At 39.6% G+C, this 20,339-nt stretch overlaps 1 protein-coding gene and 1 pseudogene across 10 annotated transcripts in view; both read right to left on the minus strand.

Moving 5' to 3' along the window:
* Positions 1-20,339, minus strand: part of CFAP43 (cilia and flagella associated protein 43) — a 165,500-nt gene that overhangs the window by 102,471 nt on the left and 42,690 nt on the right. For 8 of the 10 annotated variants that reach the window (XM_077125944.1, XM_077125940.1, XM_077125939.1 and 5 more), the window contains 2 exons: positions 6,136-6,303; positions 3,974-4,124 (listed from right to left, as the gene is read on the minus strand). The exons of 1 other annotated variant lie outside the window; for it this stretch is intronic. In XM_077125944.1, coding sequence (XP_076982059.1) covers positions 3,974-4,124; positions 6,136-6,257 — 273 coding nt within the window. In that variant the 5' untranslated portion in view covers positions 6,258-6,303. Of the gene's footprint in view, positions 1-3,973; positions 4,125-6,135; positions 6,304-20,339 lie in introns of those variants that run through there. One more of the 10 variants, XM_077125946.1, reaches the window with a different exon arrangement.
* LOC143654250 (uncharacterized) lies at positions 12,694-15,065 on the minus strand (annotated as a pseudogene).

Consider the following 20,339-nt stretch of genomic DNA (forward strand, 5'->3'; position numbering starts at 1 on the left):
TTGTAATATTTTTCTGTGAAATCTCTGGGTTCTGTTTTTCTTATCCTGCCCAGTAGGTGGCGCTCGTGGCACACGTTTGTCTGCGGGTCCCACCAGTAAAAGGTGCTGTGGGACCTTAAACTTTGGAAAACTCTCGCCGTCCTGGGGGTTCGCTAGCCGAAATGGCTTGAGCCGGCCCGGTGTCCGAACGCAGGGAGGGTTGCTGGTCGCCGCAGCCAGGGAAAGAGCCCGTCCGAATTTCCTAGTCGGCCCTGGGCAACAAGCGTGGCGGGAGGGCGCCAGCCGCAGCGGCCCGCCCGAGAGAGTGCACGTTCCCCGGGAGTCACGGGTTTGGAAGGGGCCTCCCCCACCCGTCACCGTTCTCCGCGGGCTGGGGATTTCCGATCCAATTCTCTCAGTTGGTCCGGGGGCTGCGCGTGGTGTGGGCGCCAGTCGCCTTGGTTTCAGGGGACCGCCTCTCCAATTCTCCCAGCCGGCCCGGGAAGGGGGAAGGGAGTAACTCCGGCCGCTTGCCACCCCGCCCGGTAAGGCCCGCGCGCCTCGGCGATCTCACCCGAGCTGCTTCTCTCAGCCAGCCAGCCGTTCCAGGATGGGGTACGCTGTCTTTTTTATCTCTGTTGTGGCTTTGGGCGCTTTCTGTATCGTTTCTACTCCCCTAGTAGGTGTCCTGGAGAAGAAACTAAGATCCGCGCGTCTTACTAAGCCGCCATCTTCCAGGAAGTCGGGATCCCTATTCTTAATAATCACTATTGAGCTAAGAAAGAATAGCAACAAGTATCAGAAAACATGGTAGGTTATAGTGGAAGTGTGTTTAAATATTATGGGAGAATAGAAGAAAAGGCTTCTGGTGAGCTAGCGAAGCAGTGCTCAGAAACTGACCTTGAAAGACGACTAAGCCAGAAATCATACATATGCACATTCGTGGTGATAATATTTTTAAAAGGATAGATGGACTTAAATTGCATGACTGGTCTCTGTCATGCTCTCATAGTCTTATACAGAAAATAGTTGAGTAGCAATCTGGTCACCTGGTATATTCCAAAAAGGGCAAACCATCCAAAAGGATAAACTGCTGCTGATTAATATTTCTGTACTGTCTGACTGGTATTTGACTAATAAGAAAAAAATTTATTCAGTGAATTACCTTTATTGTTTAAAAGTTTCTTGGATTGTCTTGATGACATCTAACCTTCCATTATAAATCACAAAGGACAGACCCTTACCAGGCATGGCATTTTAAAAAAAAATACTTTTCTGGTTCTCACAGCACCAGTGAATCGGTGAATAGGCAATAGAATGTGAGGACTAAAACTTGGAATTTTCTGGCCTGTGTATGTTATATTGGTGTCTTATGTGGCTTTATTTTTTTTTTTTACATTAAGGAAACACAGGCTTGTAAAAATGAAAGCGTTATTACATGGATTATGTGAGCAGAAACAAAAATTTTCAATTCTGAAAACTCCAGGAGTTATAAAATAAAAGGTGCCAAATAGTATTTTAAAATATTTGTCAGTATTTTCATTCCCCATGAATCATAAATCAAACATTTTGATCACTTGAAGACCAAACAAGAAAACTTTTAGCCCAATTGAATACTTTTAGAAACTGTAAGCATCTAAATGTGTTGCAGACTGTTTACCTTTATAATTGAGATTCCTGCTACGCAACTCCTGTTAAAAAGAAAACGTTGATCACCCACAACGTCTTTAATAAAGAAAAAAAAAGTACACACACACAGAAGAAAAGGTAGTTGGAAAAAGAAAATTGGGCACTTGAGATTAAATTCATTACCTTGGATCCAATTTCTGCCAAATAAAATATTTTATTTCCCCCATGTTATTACTGGATCGCCTATTTAAAGATCTTTAATGTGCCTTTCTATCATTAACTACACGATAGAAAGTAGTTAAGTAGTTAACTCCCATAAAATACGTGGGAGTATTTTATTTTTGTAATTTTGTAAAAGTCCAGAGCTTGTGGATTTTTAAGGATTTTATATAAATTCACTCATTACTGATTTCTTTGCCTTTGGTACTCAGGTCACAAGAAAAGACATTCAAAGGAAGGGAAGAATCAAAGCATTTCAGATCTATTTTTGATTATGTTTCCACTCATTGTACAGACATTAAAACAAATGTTAGCCATTTTCTCACTTTAGAACTATAAAACGAGAATGTGAACTACTGGGAAAATTAATTCTAACATAAATAAAAAATATATAGTCTTCTTATTTCCTGTATAATTGAGAAATGCCAAACTATAACATTAAATTTGTTTTCAGAAAAAGGTTAAAATGTAATAAGTACAAAAGTCCTAAGAAATAAAAAGGTTTGTTTATTATAAGCATTTTAATGGTAACTCTATACTTTGGTGTTAAAAAAAAAAAAGTTTTTCATAGTGTTTCAAATACAGAGACAGGTGCCCTGTCTCAGGATTCTAAATGTTTAATGTTGATGCAAAATGTGATATGAGGGCTCCTGCAGAAATTTACTGTGGGGGGGGGGGAAAGATTTGAGATCATTGAAAATCTGGAGTTCAAGGCAAAGAAGCATCCTTTCAAATTGTAAACCGTGATGGCCAAGCTATTGTTTTTTTCTTTGCTGCTTCACTGCGGCTGAATGTGGTTATATTTAGAAAACCAAGACCTTTGTTATAGAAGGAATTAATCTTTTCTGTCATTTAAAAAAATTCAGTAATTGTCCATCATTAGAGAAAATACTAAGAGAATATAGCTTTTTCTCTTGCTTACCACAGAGATTTTTTTAAATGAATTATCACACTGAATTATTTTTAAGTAACAGCATTATTTTCTGCATAGATTAAAAACATTTGGAAGCATCAGCCTCCTTCATCCTCAGCTTAGAGCTCAACCACAAGCACTAGCACAATAATGCAGGTTCAAGAAGCTCTGAAGAGTCAAGCTCCTTATCATCACCCCAAAGACCCCCACACTTGCTGGGTTCCTGCCCCCATCTCAAACATCACCCTGAACCTCATTTCGCCCCATTCATCATGCTCCAGCCTTGCTGGTCTTTTCTCAGTTCTTCAAACATGCCAGTTAATCCTCTCCCCACCCCCACCCACCCAGGGCCTTTGCACACACCATCCTCTCTGCCTGGAGCACTCTTTATCTTGCTCTGATATGAGTAATACTATTTGTCCTTCAAGTCTCAGGTTAAATGTCATTTCCCCAGCCTTCCTTGACAAGTCTATGTTCATCTGTTTCTCAGCCCCACTCCATTTATTCTGTGATAGCAATGATCACATTTTGCAATGTGTTTCACTTCCCTGAGATGGAACACATGCCTGGGCAGTCACTATGTAACTCCCTCAGCGCCTAAAACAGTGTCGGCCACGTAGAAGGCACTTGATAAATATCTATTGAATGAATGAAGAAGTTGTGGAACTGTTTGCAAACTCTCCCTTTGGAAACTTTCTTTCACTGTTCCATGACCTAGTTCTCTTCTGGATTTGCTCCAACTTTTGTGACTGTTCCTTTTCAGACTCTTCTTCATCCTCCCGATTCATAGTTTCTTCTCTGGCCCTCTTCTTTTCTCTGACACCCTTTTTCTCTTCATTCGTCACATCCTCTCTCAAACCTTTCATTCTCCCATCTGTGAGAATGACTCTGACATCCATTGTCTCCAGACTTGGCTTCTTCTGGCTAACACTAGGTCCACTTTGTCATCTTCCACTAGGTATCTCCATCTGATGTCTTCCCAGCACCTCAAACTCAGTATGTCCAAAATGGAAATCACATTTGGGCTCCCTATTTCTGTTAGCAGTTCCATGGTCTTCCCAGTCATTCAGACTCAGAACTCCAGGGCCTGCATCTCCGTGGCTAAGCTATATTCAGAAGCAGGATAACCTCTCTAGCCTGCATGTCTCATGGGATCGTTATGAGAATCAAATGAGATTATAATTTCTAGACCTCCAACCATTAGACAAACAAGAAGAGGTGCCAGGTAATTACCCTGAAAGTCTCTGCCTCTTTGCCCACCAACCCAGCCATGGCCGACAATGGGAGCACAGGTCCATAAATGGGATCCTTGAGTGATGAGTGAGAGAATATTGTGTCTGTTTCATCCAAAAGTGTTCCATCTTCGGCAGGCAATTTTACCAATCTGTGCAAAAAAAGACATCAGAGTAATAGGACTAACAGAAACTAGTCATTGATGCAACTACTGCATATGGGTGGTCAGCGGGGTAGGGAGTTGTAATAACTTCTAAAAACAAATAAGACTGACAAATAGTAGATTCTAAAATCGAAAGTATCTCATGAAAGGCCAAGCAATGCACAGTTATAAATGAAGTACACAGGAATTTTCAAAATTGTCATATTAGCATGCAAATCCTGACAGGTAATATGAGGCCAGGCGGGGACTGTGGTGAACCTCCTAAAGGTGGCAGGTACCACCCAGCTGCAGCTGAGCCGGTCTGTTGTCATGTGAGAATTCCTGTTCCAAAATTTCAAGAGAATACCATAATCTGGGCATTATGATAAATCTCCCAACTTTCAAATGCTGACAATTAATCAAAAATTAAAAACATTGTTGTCCAAATAAACATATCTGTATTTTATATTCATCTACCTTTGTAATCTCTGATATCAAGACTACTCTTAACTCATTATATGATTATAAAGATCAGTTTGGAGAATTCCTGGTTTCATGAATTAAATTAAGAACTGGCTTGGTTATGTTTTGTGAATGATGAATGAATGTGAAAAACGATCACATAAAAACACCACCTACTATTCCAAACACATAAGGCCTAAGTGTTTTCACATCGTTTTCAACTCTATGAACCAAGACAATGAGCTCATTTTGTCTCCCACATTATTTGCCTAAAGAAATATCACAATCAATATTCAGAACTGGCTCAGAATAGTTAAGTAAGTAAAGGGAGAAGAGGGCATGAGAAATTACTCGCCTGCGCTGACAATGTGATAGAGACATCAGACACATATTTATGAAAAGGTACAGTGTCGTCATATCTAACTAGACACAGATTTGAGCACTCAATGTGTTGTTATAAATGAAATTAAGACATTAGGTGTACCAAGGGAAAAGAAGTGCACTGCTGAGGACTTTCCATTTAGAAAACTATTTACTAGCTTTGCATTTCCCTTTGGGTTTTTGTTTATTTAAAATACAATATAAAATTTCTCATTTTAACCACCTTCAAGCATACAATTCAGTGGTGTAAATTACATTCACAGTACTGTGCTACCATCACCACCATCAGTACTGTGCTACCATCACCACCATCAGTACTGTGCTACCATCACCACCATCACCAATGGTCCCAAGCAGAAATTCTGTACCTATTAAGCATTTACTCCCCATTTTCCATCCTCCTCCTTGCCCCTAGTAACCTATACTCTCTACTTACTGTCTTGATGAATTTGTAGATTCTATTTATTTCTTATAAATGAATATTTCTTATAAATGAAATCAAACAATATCTGTCTTTGGGGGTCTGGTTTATATTATTCAACATGATTTCTTCAAGGTTGCTTTGTATTCTTTTTAAAAAGGCAATTTTTAAAAATTGCAGCATCAAGGGTTTAATGTCCAGCATCTCTTAGTCTTCCACTCGGTGGAGTTCACAGAGAATGGTTACTTCCCAGGCACCTTGTGTCTTTGGACCCTTTTTCATGAAAGGTACCCATTATCATCAACTGAGTAGTTGACATTGGTCACAGATTTTTCTCTTTAACCAGTTGTATTTAATCAGTTAACTCCTGTGAGTCTACCAGATGCAACTATCCTTTCTTTTGTAGATAATGTGGCTGGAAATATAATCTGTGCACTTTTTATATCTAAAAGTTTCTTATTTTCAAGATTCCATTAGGACATCAAAGTAATAGAGCAAAAAGTCATAACTTTCTGTTTTATACATAGATGTGCTTTGAGATAGTAAGAGCAAATCAATGTTTGGCTAATTAAATCACTGGGAAAAACTCTAGGAAAACTTGGTACTTAAAATAAATTCATTGGGAAATCAAGTCTTAAGGCAAAGAATCCTTCTGGAAAGCAAATAACCGCCAAGGTAAATATATAGGTAGAAAGATAACATGAATGCAAACGAGGACTACTGCTTTATTGTTGCAATATTAAGGGAGCCCCTTACTTTGATTTGAGGTAATGCTCCTGGTTGCTTCTCTCAATGGTACACACCATCACTGCATTGAGACTTGACAAGCACAGCTGGCGCCAGTTCATGGGGTTAAAAGTCATGTAGCTTACATCCATACTGAATTGTGATTTCTTGCACAAAATGACATTGGATTCCCAGTTCCTTAGAGGAAAATAGTGCTTGATGAAAAATAATTGAATTTGAATTTCACATCTTAAGGACATTTATCCAATTATTTGTAAACAACCTATATAAATTGGGACTTGATTTTTTATACAATTTACTTAATCTAAGATATTAATACCAAATTTTAAAATAATCGTGCAGATAATTATACATTAGTTATATATACTCATACTTCTAAGAAAGCACAATAACCATATATATTTTTAATATTACATATGCCATATGTGGTATAATATGTCATATAACCAAAGCTTTTTTTTTTCGAGGGCGGGGTGCATGGTTCAGGAATCGAACCTGGGTCTCCCACATGGAAGGCGCTCATTCTACCATTGAACCACCTTGCCCCCAAAGCTTTTTTATCCTCCTTTTTAAATTAGGATTTAATACAGTCAAAACTTAAGTAACCTAGAAAACAAAATATATCTTCATATTTGCTGAAAAACAAGTGCAGATATCTAAATTTCCAAGAACTATATATGTATATTTCACATGGATCTGGGTGTACTCTACTCATTGATGCCAACTGATAATTCACTGAGCTGTTAAAATCAAATAACTGATATCTTAAAATGGATTCATTCATTTGCTCATTTGAGAGAATGTACTGAATCCCTACCATGAGCAACGCTCTTTCCTAAATGGAATGAAATTTTAAAAATAAATCGGAGAGAACTTCCTAGAAGATGGCCGAACAGAGTAGCTAGAGATTAGCCCCGCTCCACGGAAAAGTTAGAGAAGTAACAGGAGGGTGACTGAGGCAGCTGACCTGGGAGAGCCTTCTGCACTACATGTGGCAGCCCTGGTTGCAGAGACCAAGGAACTGAGAGGTAGAAAGCTGAAGTCTGGTATGGAGGCATGGAGCCGGTGGGAGTGCACGGACAGGAGTCCGGGACTAAGAACTAAGCCAGGCCACATTCCTTGGGCGTGCGACCCTCACCAGAGCACCCCTGTGACCAGCAATTCACTCCACACCCCACAAACCCGAACCCTGTCACCCACTCCCATTCCCTGTACTCCAGGCGCCCCCACCCAACAATCCCCAGTGCACATACCTGCCCCCCCAACCCCACCCCAAGAGCAGCCCAAACCAACTCTCCTGCACTCCTCCTAAGCACTTACTTCCCCATGCCCCTTTCCTTGCAGGCTGTTACCAGCACATAAAGGCTGCAGGCGTTAATATCCATAGGCAAGTTACCCCTGCCCATAGTGTTGCAAGTGTCGCAACAGCCTCACCCTGCATGCCCTGAGCTCTACACATCAGTTTACAGCACTCCTAGGCCCCTGCATGCGCACAGGCCCCCAATCAAGTCATTCAGCTCTGGGAGCCACACTTTACAGCGGTCCTAGAACTGCGAATGCACATAGCCTGCAGCCACACTTTCCAGTTCTGAGAAAGCGCTGACCTGTGCAGCCGGGTAACATCTGCCCCCAATCCACGAAGGCATAACGCCGACCTGCTGCCACAGCTCTATGCATGCACACAAAAGGCCCCATGTCTTAGAGCAGAGTGCAACAGGGTTTTGCCCCCCAGAACAGTGCACCCACGCAGCTACATCCTCCCTGGCCGCTGGGCGTCCATGTTCACAAACATCAATTTAACATTCCCAACCTACACCGATACCTGCCCTGAAACAAATCACTGTACTGAGTGTTCCACCCTGTGCCCTGCTCCCTCCTGTACAACCATCCTGCAAACACAAGGCCTTAGACTACTGAAGGAAATCAACTCCCAAAGTAAATCAATCAAGATATTTACATGCGATGAAGACAGCAGATCACTAAGCATATCACAATGAAAATAGATATAGCCCTGCCTAATGACCAAAGTAAAACACCAGAGGAGACACAGATTGGAACAACTAATCAAAGATGTTCATACAACTCTACTTAACAAAATAAGTGGGATAGAAAATGACATAAAGGAGATCAAGAAGACAACAGAAGAGTACAAAGAAGAATTTGAAACAATAAATAGAACAATAGCAGAAATCACAGAATTTAAAGATTCTATTGACCAAATAAAAAACATACTAGAAGCACACAACACCAGATTTGAAGAGACAGAAGAAAGGATAAGTGATACACAGGACAGGATAATTGACTTTGAAGACTCAAAACAGCAAATGGCAAAAAAGATGGGAAAAATTGAATGGGAATTCAGGGAAATGATAGACAAAACAAAGCACACAAATATAAGAATCACTGGTATCCAAGAAGAAGAGAGAAGTAAAGGGCTAGGAAGAGTAGTTGAGGATATAATGGGGGAAAACTCTCCAACCCTCATAAAGGATATAAATATACAAGTCAAAGAATCCCAAAAGACTTCCAAACAGAATAAATCCAAATAGGCCTTCCCCAAGGCACATACTAATCAATCTGTCAAAGGTTGAAGAGAAGCAGAAAATTCTAAAGCAGCAAGAGAAAAAAAATCTACTACATACAAGAGAAATCAAATAAGACTGACTTCAGACTACTTAACTCACACCCTGGAGGCAAGAAGGCAATGGTATGATATATTCAAGATCCTGAAAGAGAAAGACTTCCAGCCAGGAATTCTGTACCAGCCAAATTGTCCTTCAAAACTGAGGGAGGGATTAAAGTTTCCACAGACAAAGAAGTCCTGAAATAATTTGTCAACAAGAGACCAGACCTATAAGAAATACTAAAAGGAGTTCTGCCAGCTGAAAAAAAAAAAAAGACAGGAGAGGGAGGTCTGGAGCAGAGCACAGAATTGAGTACCACTAAAGGCAATTTAAAGAATACAAAGAGAAAGAGGGAAAAGAATATATAGACTGACAAACAAAATAAAACAGATAAGATGGTAGATTCAAGAATTGCCTTTTCAGTAATAATTTTGAATGTTAATGAACTAAACTTACCAATTAAAAGATACAGATTGGCAGAATGGATTAAGAAATATAATCAAGCTATATGCTGCTTTCAAGAGACTCATCTTTGGTGAAAGGACACAAATAGATTGAAAGTGAAAGGATGGAAAAAGATTTTCCACACAAGTTGTAACCAAAAGAAAGCAGGAATAGCTATATTAATATCGAACAAAATAGACTTTAAATGCAAAGACATCAAAAGAGACAAAAAAATCACTATATACTAATTAAAGGGTCAATTCACCAAGAAGATATAACAATCAAAAATGTTTATGCTCCCAATCTAGGAGCTCCAAAGTACATGAGATAGACATTGGCAAAACTGAAGGGAGTGATAAATGTTTCAACAATAATAGTAGGGGACTTCAGTACACTACTTTCCTCTATAGATAGAACAGCCAGACAGAAGATCAACAAGGAAATAGAGAAGTTAAATAATTTGATAAATGAATTAGACTTAACAGACATATATAGGTCATTGCACCCCAAAGCACAAGGATACACATTCTTCTCTAGTGCTTATGGAACATTCTCCAGGACAGATCATATACTGGGGCACAAAAAGGTCTTTATTAATTTAAAAACACTGACACTATTTAAAGCACTTTCTCTGATCACAATGGGATGAAGTTGGATCTCAATATTCTCAAGAATGAGAATATTCACAAATACATGAAGATTAAATAACACATTCTTAAACAATGTAGTGGGTCAAAGAAGAAATTGCTAGAGAGATCAGTAGCTATCTGAGATGAATGAAGATAAGAATACAACTTCTCAGAACTTATGGGATATGGCAAAGGCTGTTCTGAGAGGGAAATTTATTGCCCTAAGTGCCTGTATTAAAAAAAAAAAAAAAGAGCAAAATTGAATACTTAACAGCACACCTGGAGGAACTTGAGAAAGAACAGCAAACTAACTCCAAAGCAAATAGAAGAAGAGAAATAACAAGATTAAAGCAGAGATAAATGAATGGAAAGACAAAAGAACAATAGAAAGAATCAATAAAACCAAAAGTTGGTTCTTTGAGAAAATCAATAAAATTGATGGGCCACTAGCAAGACTGACAAGGAAAAAAAGAAAAAGGATGCAAATAAACAAAATCAGAAATGAGAAGTAGTGCGTTACCACAGACCCTGAAGAAACAAAAGAAATAATAAGAGGATACTATGAACAACTATATGCCAACAAACTAGACAGCTTAGCTGAAATGGACAAATTCTGGGAAACACAAAAAAGCTACACTGACTCAGGAAGAAAAAGAAGATCTCAACAAACCAATCACAAGTAAAGAGATTCAATGAGTCATCAAAAATCTTTCTACAAAGAAAAGCCCAGGACCAGATGGCTCCCCAGGGAAATTTTATCAAACATTCCAAAAAGAACTAACACCAATCCTGCTCAAACCTTTCCAAAAAATTGAGGAAAAACAAACTCTACCTAACTCATTTTATGAAGCTAATATCATTTAATACCAAAACCAGGTAAAGATGCTATAAGAAAGAAAAACTACAGGCCAATTTCTCTAATGAACATAGATGCAAAAATTCTCAATAAAATATTAGTAAATTGAATTCAACAACACATTAAAAGAATTATACACCATGACCAAGTGGGGTTTATACCAGGAATGCAACAATGGTTCAACACAAGAAAATCAATTAATGTAATACAGTTTATTAAAAAATTGAAAGGGAAAAATCATGTGATCATCTCGATTGATGCTGAAAAAGCACTCGACAAAATTCAGCATCTTTTTCTGATAAAAACCCTCCAAAAGATATAATCAAAGGTAACTACCTCAATATGATAAAGGGAATATATGAAAACAATATTCAGCATTGTACTCAATGGAGAGAGACTGAAAGCTTTCTCCCTAAGATCAGGAACAAGACAAGGATGTCCACTGCCACCACTGTTATTCAACACTGTGCTAGAAGTTCTAGCTAGAGTAATCAGGTAGGACAAAGAAATAAAAGGCACCCAAATTGGAAAGGAAGAAGTAAAACTCTCATTATTTGCAGATGATAAAATATCATTGTTCTAGTTTGCTAGCTGCCAGAATGTAATATACCAGAAACGGAATGACTTTTAAAAAGGGGAATTTCATAAGTTGCTAGTTTATAGTTCTAAGGCCAAGAAAATGTTCCAATTAAAACAAGTCTATAGAAATGCCCAATCTCAGGGCATCCAGGGAAAGATACCTTGGTTCAAGAAGGCCAATGAAGTTCAGGGTGTCTCTCTCAAGTGAGAAGGCACATGGTGAACACAGGGCTTCTCTCTCGGCTGGAAGGGTTCATGGCGAATATGGCGTCATCTGCTAGCTTTCTCTCCTGGCTTCCAGTTTCATGAAGCTACCCGGGAGGCATTTTCCTTCTTCATCTCCAAAGGTCACTGGCTGGTGGACTCTCTGCTTCATGGTGCTGCATCATTCTCTGCTCTGCTCTCTCTGAATCTCTCATTCTCCAATATATTTCCTCTTTTATAGGACTCCAATAAACCAATCAAGACCCACCCAAATGAGTGGAGACATGTCGTCCCCTAATCCAGTTTAACAACCATTCTTGACTAAATCACATCATCCAGGGAGATTATCTGATTACAGTTTCAAACATACAGTATTGAATAGAGATTATTCTACCTTACGAAATGATATTTTTTTTTCATTCCTATTGAACCCATTTTATTTAAAGGATAAATTACAAATAAAGGCACTCTCATATTGAGCATAGACATAGGATTCCTCACATATAAGTTCTCTGGCTTGCTTATCAGAGTGGTAGATGAGGTCTTTCCACTTCCATTAGATTTATACTATGAATTCTTTCACACACTGTTATCATCAGACCAACTACTAAGGGCTTTGCTATGAAGAGAACATTCATATAGATTCTTTTCTGGATAAGATTTTTTTTATATTAACTGAAATAGTACTGATGACTAAAGGCACTACCATACAAACTGTTTCTTCAGCATGTGAATTCCCTGGCATGTTTAACGGTTAAAGCCATGGCTGAAATCTCTTCCAAATTTAAACCATGGAGTATGTATGAGTTGTCTCATTTTATCTAAGATTAGAATATTCACTGAGGGCTTCCCCATATTGAAGACATCCACAGATTTCCTTTCAAGTTTGAATAATTCCACACTAAGGATACAAAAATTAAGGTGTTCCCATATAGATGACACTCATATGGCTTCTGTCCACTGTGCATTCTTTCATTTTCCCTGAGGGCAGAACTATGGGCAAAAGCTTTTCCACAGAGATGACATTCATGGGGCTTCTCTCAAGTATGAGTTCTCTCATGTTGTCTGAGGGTAGAAGAATGACTGAAGGCCCTCTCACATGTGTGGAATTCATAGGTTTTCTCTCCAGGTATGTGTTCTTGCATGTTATCTAAGATTAGAATATTGACTGAGGGTTTACTCACATAGATGGCATTTATGGGGTTCACCTCCAGTGTGTGTTCCCTCATGTTGTCTAAGATATTGACGGAAGGTTTTCCCACAAAGATGATACTCAGTTTCTCCAGTGTGAGTTTTCACATGTCATCTGAATTGGCAGAGCAATCAATGGATGTTTTCCCACAAGTATTCATAAGGTTTCTTTCTAGTCTGTGTTCTCTCATGTCATCTGTGGGCAGAACAATCATTGAAAGTTTTCCCACAGATAGGGCATTCATAGGGTTTCTAAACTGTGTGTGTTCTCTCATGTCACCTGCAGGCAGAACAATCACTGAAGGCTTTCGCAAAGGTATGGCATTCATAGGGTTTACCTCCAGTGTGTGTTCTCTCATGTTATCTAAGATAATATTGACTGAATGTTTTCCCACAGAAATGACATTCATAGCTTCTCTTCAGTGTGAATTCTCACATGTTGTCTGAGGGCAGAACAGTCAGTAAAGGCTTTCCCACATGTATAACATTCATAGGGTTTCTCTCTAGTGTGTGTTCTCTCATGTCGTCTGCGGGCAGAACAATCATTGAAAGCTTTCCCACAAGTATGGCATTGATAGGGTTTCTCCCCAGTGTGTGTTCTCTCATGTAGTCTAAGATAATAATATTGACTGAAAGCTTTCCCACATGTATGGCATTCATAGGGCTTCTCTCCAGTATGTGTTCTTTCATGTCGTCTGCGGGCAGAACAATCACTGAAGGTTTTCCCACATGTATGACATTCATAGGGCTTCTCTCCAGTGTGCGTTCTCTCATGTAGTCGAAGATAATAATATTGACTGAAGGCTTTACCACATGTATGGCATTCATAGGGCTTCTCTCCAGTATGACTTCTTTCATGTCGCCTAAAGGCAGAACTATCAACGAAGGCTTTTCCACATGTGTGGCATTCATAAGGTTTCACTCCAGTGTGAATTCTCTCATGTCGTCTGAGAGCAGAACAATCAACAAAGGCTTTCCCACACGTATGGCATCCATAGGGTTTCTCTCCAGTGTGTGTTCTCTCATGTCGTATAAAATAAGAACAACAACTGAAAGTTTTCCCACATAGATGACATTCAGGGGATTTCACCCCAGTGTGAGTTCTCTCATGTTTTCTGAGTGTAGAACAACGACTATAGGCTTTCCCACATGTTAGGCATTCATAGGGCTTCTCTCCAGTGTGTGTTCTCTCATGTAGTCGAAGATAGTAATACTGACTGAAGGCTTTCCCACATGTATGACATTTATATGGTTTCTCTCCAGTGTGAATTCACTCATGTTTTTGAAGATTAGAAGATTGACTGAAGGCTTTTCCACATAGATTACATTCATAGGGTTTCTCTCCAGTGTGAGTTCTCTCATGTTGTCTAAGATGAGAAAATCTAATTAATGCTTTCCCACATATAAGGCATTCATATGATTTATCTCCAGTTTGAGTTCCATTATACTGTCTGTGGCCGGAACTTGTAAGGGCTTTAGCACTTCGATGGCATTCACATGATTTACTTCTAGAGTGAATCTGCTTATGTTGATTAAAAGATGATTAGTCACTGAGGACTTTTCCAAGTGATCTGCTTAAATATGATTTTTTTCTCATGGGAAGCAATGCATGTTGAGTAACTGTGGATCTGAGAATGGAATCTTCTTGCAAATAATTACAATGAAAGGAATTCTTTTGAGTGTGAGATATCTGCCATGATAGGTTGTCAGAATTGTCTTTCCTGTAGGTAAGTTGCAATAATATCATTTCTTGCTTTTTATAGGCAATTTTTTGGCCCGGACTTTGGTTTTGGAGAAATTCCATTTCTTCTCTCCACACTGTCTCTTCTGCAAACTGGGAAAACACATCTGATTCACAAATCTGACATCCCACTGAGACCAGTTGATTGATATTCTCCAGCATCACTTCTCTGAACAGCCTTCTCTGGGATGTGTTTAGTAATGCCCACTCTTCTTGGGTGAAGTCTACAGCTACATCTTTGAAGGTCATTAACTCCATAACTAGTCCAGTTAAACTAAACCGAAGCTCAGATCCTTGAATAGCTCATGAATGGACTCAGAATGCTTATGCCAACAGGAGAAACATTCCCATCTGCCAGCAACAGTGGTGTAACTTCAGTTGAAGAATCCCTATTCACTCGTGGTTGCACTGTTAATACCTCAGTTAACACTGTCTTCCTTTGGATTTTCACTTACAACCAGACAAGCAGTCTGTGAAAAGCTCACAGGGGTGTTGTGAGGATCACAGAACAGATGAATGTAGGTGCACTCTTGGACATGTGATGTGCTGATGGGATGGTGTGGTGGGCATATAAGTGCTGATCTGCGCTGAATCTGGGCCTGCTCTCCATGCTAGACCAGGACTACAGTTGCCGTCACTACTTTGCGTCTATTGCTGTCGCCTTGCAACCCAAGGCTACCACTCCCTGGGCGCTCTCCACGAAATGATATTTTGATTAAAACATGGCTTTTCTAGAGGGCATACTTCCTTTCAAACCAGCACAACTATACTTGGAAGATCCTGAGAAATCTACAGCAAAGTTACTTGAGCTAATAAATTCAGCAATGTGGCAGGATATAAAATTAATGTGCAAAAGTCATTAACATTTTTATACACAAGCAATGACCCAGCTGAGAAGTCAGTTAAGGAAAAAATTCCATTCAAAATAGCAACTAAAAGAATCAAATACTTAGGAATGAACTTAACTAGAGACATAAAAGACTTGTTCACAGAAAACTACTTAACATCGGTAAAAGAAATCAAAGGAGATCTAAATAGGTGGAAAGACATATAGTTAAGATGTCAATTCTTTCCAAACTGACCTACAGATTCAACACAGTACCAATCAAAATTCTGACAACCTACTTTGAAGATTTGGAAAAGCTAATTACCAAGTTCATCTGGAAGGGAAAGAGACCCCGAATAGCTAAAAGCATCCTAAGAAAGAAGAACGAGGTGGGAGGATTAACACTCCCTGACTTTAGAACCTATTATAAAGCCACAGTGGTCAAAACAGCATGGTACTGGCACAAAGATAGAAGCATTGACTGATGGAATCAAATCGAGAGTGCAGAAATAGACCACCAAATCTACGGTCAAGTGATTTTTGACAAGGACCCCAAATCCTCTGAACTGGTACAAAATAGTCTTTTCAGTAATTAGGCATGGAAGAACTGGACATCAATAGCCAAAAGAATGAAGAAGGACCCCTATCTTACACCTTACCAAAAACTAACTCAAAGTGGATTAAACACCTAAACATAAGAACTAGCACCATAAATCTTCTAGAAGAACATGTAGGGACACATCTTTAAGACCTAATAATACGAGGTAGCTTCCTAAACTTTACACCCAAAACACAAGCAACATAAGAACAAATAAATGGGATATCCTCAAAATCAAATGATTCTGCACTTCAAAAGACTGTCAAAAAGGTGAAGGGGCAGCCAACTCAATGAGAGAAAATATTTGGAAATCACATATCAGACAAAGGTTTGATTTCCTGTATATACTAAGAAATCATACAACTCAAAAAAAAAAAACCCAATTATAAAATGGGCTAAAGATGTGCAAAGGCATTTTTCTGAAGAGCAAATATAGATGGCTCAAAAGCACATGAAGACATGCTCATTTTCATTGGCTATAAGGGAAATACAGATCAAGACTACAATGAGATACCACCTCACATCTATAACAATGGCTGCTATTAAACAAACAGGAACCCATAATGTGGAGAGGATGTGGGGAAACTGGGACACCTATGTACTGCTGGTGGAAATGTATAATGATGCAGCAACTACCGAAGACTGTTTGGTGAAACTAAATAGCGAGTTGCCCTATGACCCAGCAACAGCACTACTTGGTATATACCCAGAAGAGCTGAAAGCAACAACAACAGACACTTGCACTCCGATGTTCATAACAGCATTATTTTTCACCACCACCAAAAGACGGGAACAAACCAAATGCCCATCAACAGATGAGTGGATCAACAAAATGTGGTATATACATATGATGGAATATTACGCAGCAGTTAAGACAAAATGACGTCCTGAAGAACATGACAAGATGGATGAGCCTTGAGGACATAATGCTGAGTGAAATTAGCCAGACACAAAAGGATAGATACTGTATGATTCCACTTTTATGACCAGCATAAAGGTATATTCAGAGGCTTATAATATAAGAATATAGGGGACTTAGAGATACATAGAAGCTAGAGATGAGTGAACCATTAGCTAATGAGGTTGAACACCAATGTGAAGGAATAGATAGAAGTGAAGATGGTTCTCTAGTGGGTCTATAAGTAATATTACCACATTGAAGATGAATAAGATTGAAAGGGGTTGTATAGACCTACATGTTCCACTGATTAACACTAGAAATATGAATTCGTTCTCACAAGAATTACTTCAAAGATATGATTCTTGTGCAAAGAGTGTTTAAGTCTAGGGTACAGGGGGAAGATTGCCATTGTATGCTATTGTCAAAAGGAAACCATAAGCTCTACCACAGCAACAGCAGAGGTAAATAATGGGGTGAGGGACAAGAGTTAAGAGGAGGTTTAGATTTCCTATTTGGTGAGGATGTGTTTACTGGTTTTCTTTCTCTTAGGAAGAATGAAATTATCTAAAATTGAGAATGTTGATGAACTGTGGACTTTGGGCCTTCTACATGATGCCAGATCAATGCAGGTAGCTGAAGGATGCACTGACAGAGAAGTAGATTGGTGAATGATGGTGTATACTTATAAAAGAAGGTTGTGCTAGCTACAAAAAGGAACAAATCGTGAGGCATGCAACAATGTGAATGAACATGTGGGACATTTGGTGCGACAAAGTAAGCCAGAAACAAAAGAACAAGAATGGTATGATCACCTTTAGAAAATGCTTTTATGAAAACAGTAGCCTAGATTGTAAGCTTTTAGAGCAGACACATTAAGTTCGGAGTGGGGATTATTATTTCTGGATTTTGAGAGGCTGTTTTATATATATAACCTGATATATAGAGATAAGAATGAAGCCAAACAGGCTGGGGTTAAAGTAATACAGAACATAAGGGTAAGGAAGACAGTGTCTGTATTTTAGAACCACACATACTCTTTGAGACCAATGGAAGAAAGGTTTATTTGGTCTGGACCTGAAATTTTCTGTAGTGCATAATCTAATCCAACCTATCTGTATAGCTCATTTGAACAACTTAAACACAGGTAGCACAGAATTAGAAATAGGTCCTTTAATCCTGTATAAATTATTGTAATGCCTGGATACATCCTAGAGTATATTAAACAGATAATCAAAAAGTATTGAGGACTTCCGGAGAAGATAGCGGCTTAGTAAGACGCGCGGGTCTTAGTTCCTCCTCCAGAACAGCTACTAGGGAAGTAGAAACGGTACAGAACAGCTCCTGGAGCCACGACAGAGATAAAAAAGACAGCGTACCCCATTCTGGAATGGCTGGCTGGCTGGGAGAACCCACTCCGGTGAGATTGCCTAGGGGCGCGGGCTTCCCCGGGCCGGGGCAGCAGGCTGGCCGGAGTCCCTCCCTCCCTCCTTCCCGGGCCGGCTGGGAGAATTGGACAGGCGGTCCCCTCAAGCCGCAGCGGCTGGCGCCCCCCCCACGCGCAGCCCCCCAGAGCAGCTGGGAGAATAGGAACGGAGATCCCCAGGCCGTGGAGAACGGTGACCGGGGTCCCTTCCAAACACGTGGCTTCCCGGTCCAGCTGGGAACGGTGCACTCCCCTGGGCCGTGGCGGCTGGCGCCCTCCCGCCACGCTTGGCGCCCCGGGCCGGCTAGGAGATTCGGACGGGCACTCTCCCGGGCTGTGGCGGCCGGCAACCCTCACCGCATTCGGATCCCCGGGCCGGCTGGGAGATTCGGATTGGCACTCTTCCAAGCCGCTTCGGCTGGCGAACCTCCCCCACGGTGAGAGTTTTCCAAAGTTAAAGGACCCAAGCACCTTTTACTGGTGGGACCCGCAGACAAACGAGTGCCACGAGTGTCACCTACTGGGCAGGATTAGAAAAACAGAACCCAGAGATTTCACAGAAAAATCTTTCAACCTGTTGGGTCCAACACCCAGGGAAATCTGACTAAATGCCCAGACGCCAGCAGAAGATAACGGATCACGCTCAGAAAATTGAAAATATGGCCCAGTCAAAGGAACAAACCAATAGTTCAAAGGAGATACAGGAGCTGAGACAACTAATGCTGAATATACGAACAGAAATGGAAAACCTCTTCAAAAACGAAATCGATAAATTGAGGGAGGACATGAAGAAGACATGGGCTGAACAAAAAGAAGAAATAGAAAAACTGAACAAACAAATCACAGAACTTATGGAAGTGAAGGACAAAGTAGAAAAGATGGAAAAAACAATGGATAACTACAATGATAGATTTAAAGAGACAGAAGATAGAATTAGTGATTTGGAGGATGGAACATCTGAATTCCAAAAACAAACAGAAACTATAGGGAAAAGAATGGAAAAATTTGAACAGGGGATCAGGGAACTCAAGGACAATATGAACCGCACAAATATACGTGTTGTGGGTGTCCCAGAAGGAGAAGAGAAGGGAAAAGGAGGAGAAAAACTAATGGAAGAAATTATCACTGAAAATTTCCCAACTCTTATGAAAGACCTAAAATTACAGATTCAAGAAGTGCAGCGCACCCCAAAGAGAATAGACCCAAATAGGCGTTCTCCAAGACACTTACTAGTTAGAATGCCAGAGGTCAAAGAGAAAGAGAGGATCTTGAAAGCAGCAAGAGAAAAACAATCCATCACATATAAGGGAAACCCAATAACACTATGTGTAGATTTCTCAGCAGAAACCATGGAAACTAGAAGACAGTGGGATGATATATTGAAATTACTAAAAGAGAAAAACTGCCAACCAAGATTCTATATCCAACAAAATTGTCCTTCACAAATGAGGGAGAAATTAAAACATTCTCAGACAAAAAATCACTGAGAGAATTTGTGACCAAGAGACCAGCTCTGCAAGAAATACTAAAGGGAGCACTAGAGTCCGATAGGAAAAGACAGAATAGAGAGGTATGGAGAAGAGTGTAGAAAGAAGGAAAATCAGATATGATGTACATAATACAAAAGGCAAAATGGTAGAGGAAAATATTATCCAAACAGTAATAACACTAAATGTTAATGGATGAATTCCCCAATCAAAAGACATAGACTGGCAGAATGGATTAAAAAACAGGATCCTTCTATATGCTGTCTACAGGAAACACATCTTAGACCCAAAGATAAACATAGGTTGAAAGTGAAAGGTTGGGAAAGATATTTCATGCAAATAACAACCAGAAAAGAGCAGGAGTGGCTATACTAATATCCAACAAATTAGACTTCAAATGTAAAACAGTTAAAAGAGACAAATAAGGACACCATCTACTAATAAAAGGAACAATTAAACAAGAAGACATAACAATCATAAATATTTACGCACCGAACCAGAATGCCCCAAAATACGTGAGGAATACACTGCAAACACTGAAAAGGGAAATAGACACATATACCATAATAGTGGAGACTTCAATTCACCACTCTCATCAATGGACAGAACATCTAGACAGAGGATCAATAAAGAAATAGAGAATCTGAATATTACTATAAATAAGCTAGACTTAACAGACATTTATAGGACATTACATCCCACAACAGCAG

This window comes from Tamandua tetradactyla, chromosome 13 (genome assembly GCF_023851605.1).
Source record: "Tamandua tetradactyla isolate mTamTet1 chromosome 13, mTamTet1.pri, whole genome shotgun sequence".
NCBI lineage: Eukaryota > Metazoa > Chordata > Mammalia > Pilosa > Myrmecophagidae > Tamandua > Tamandua tetradactyla.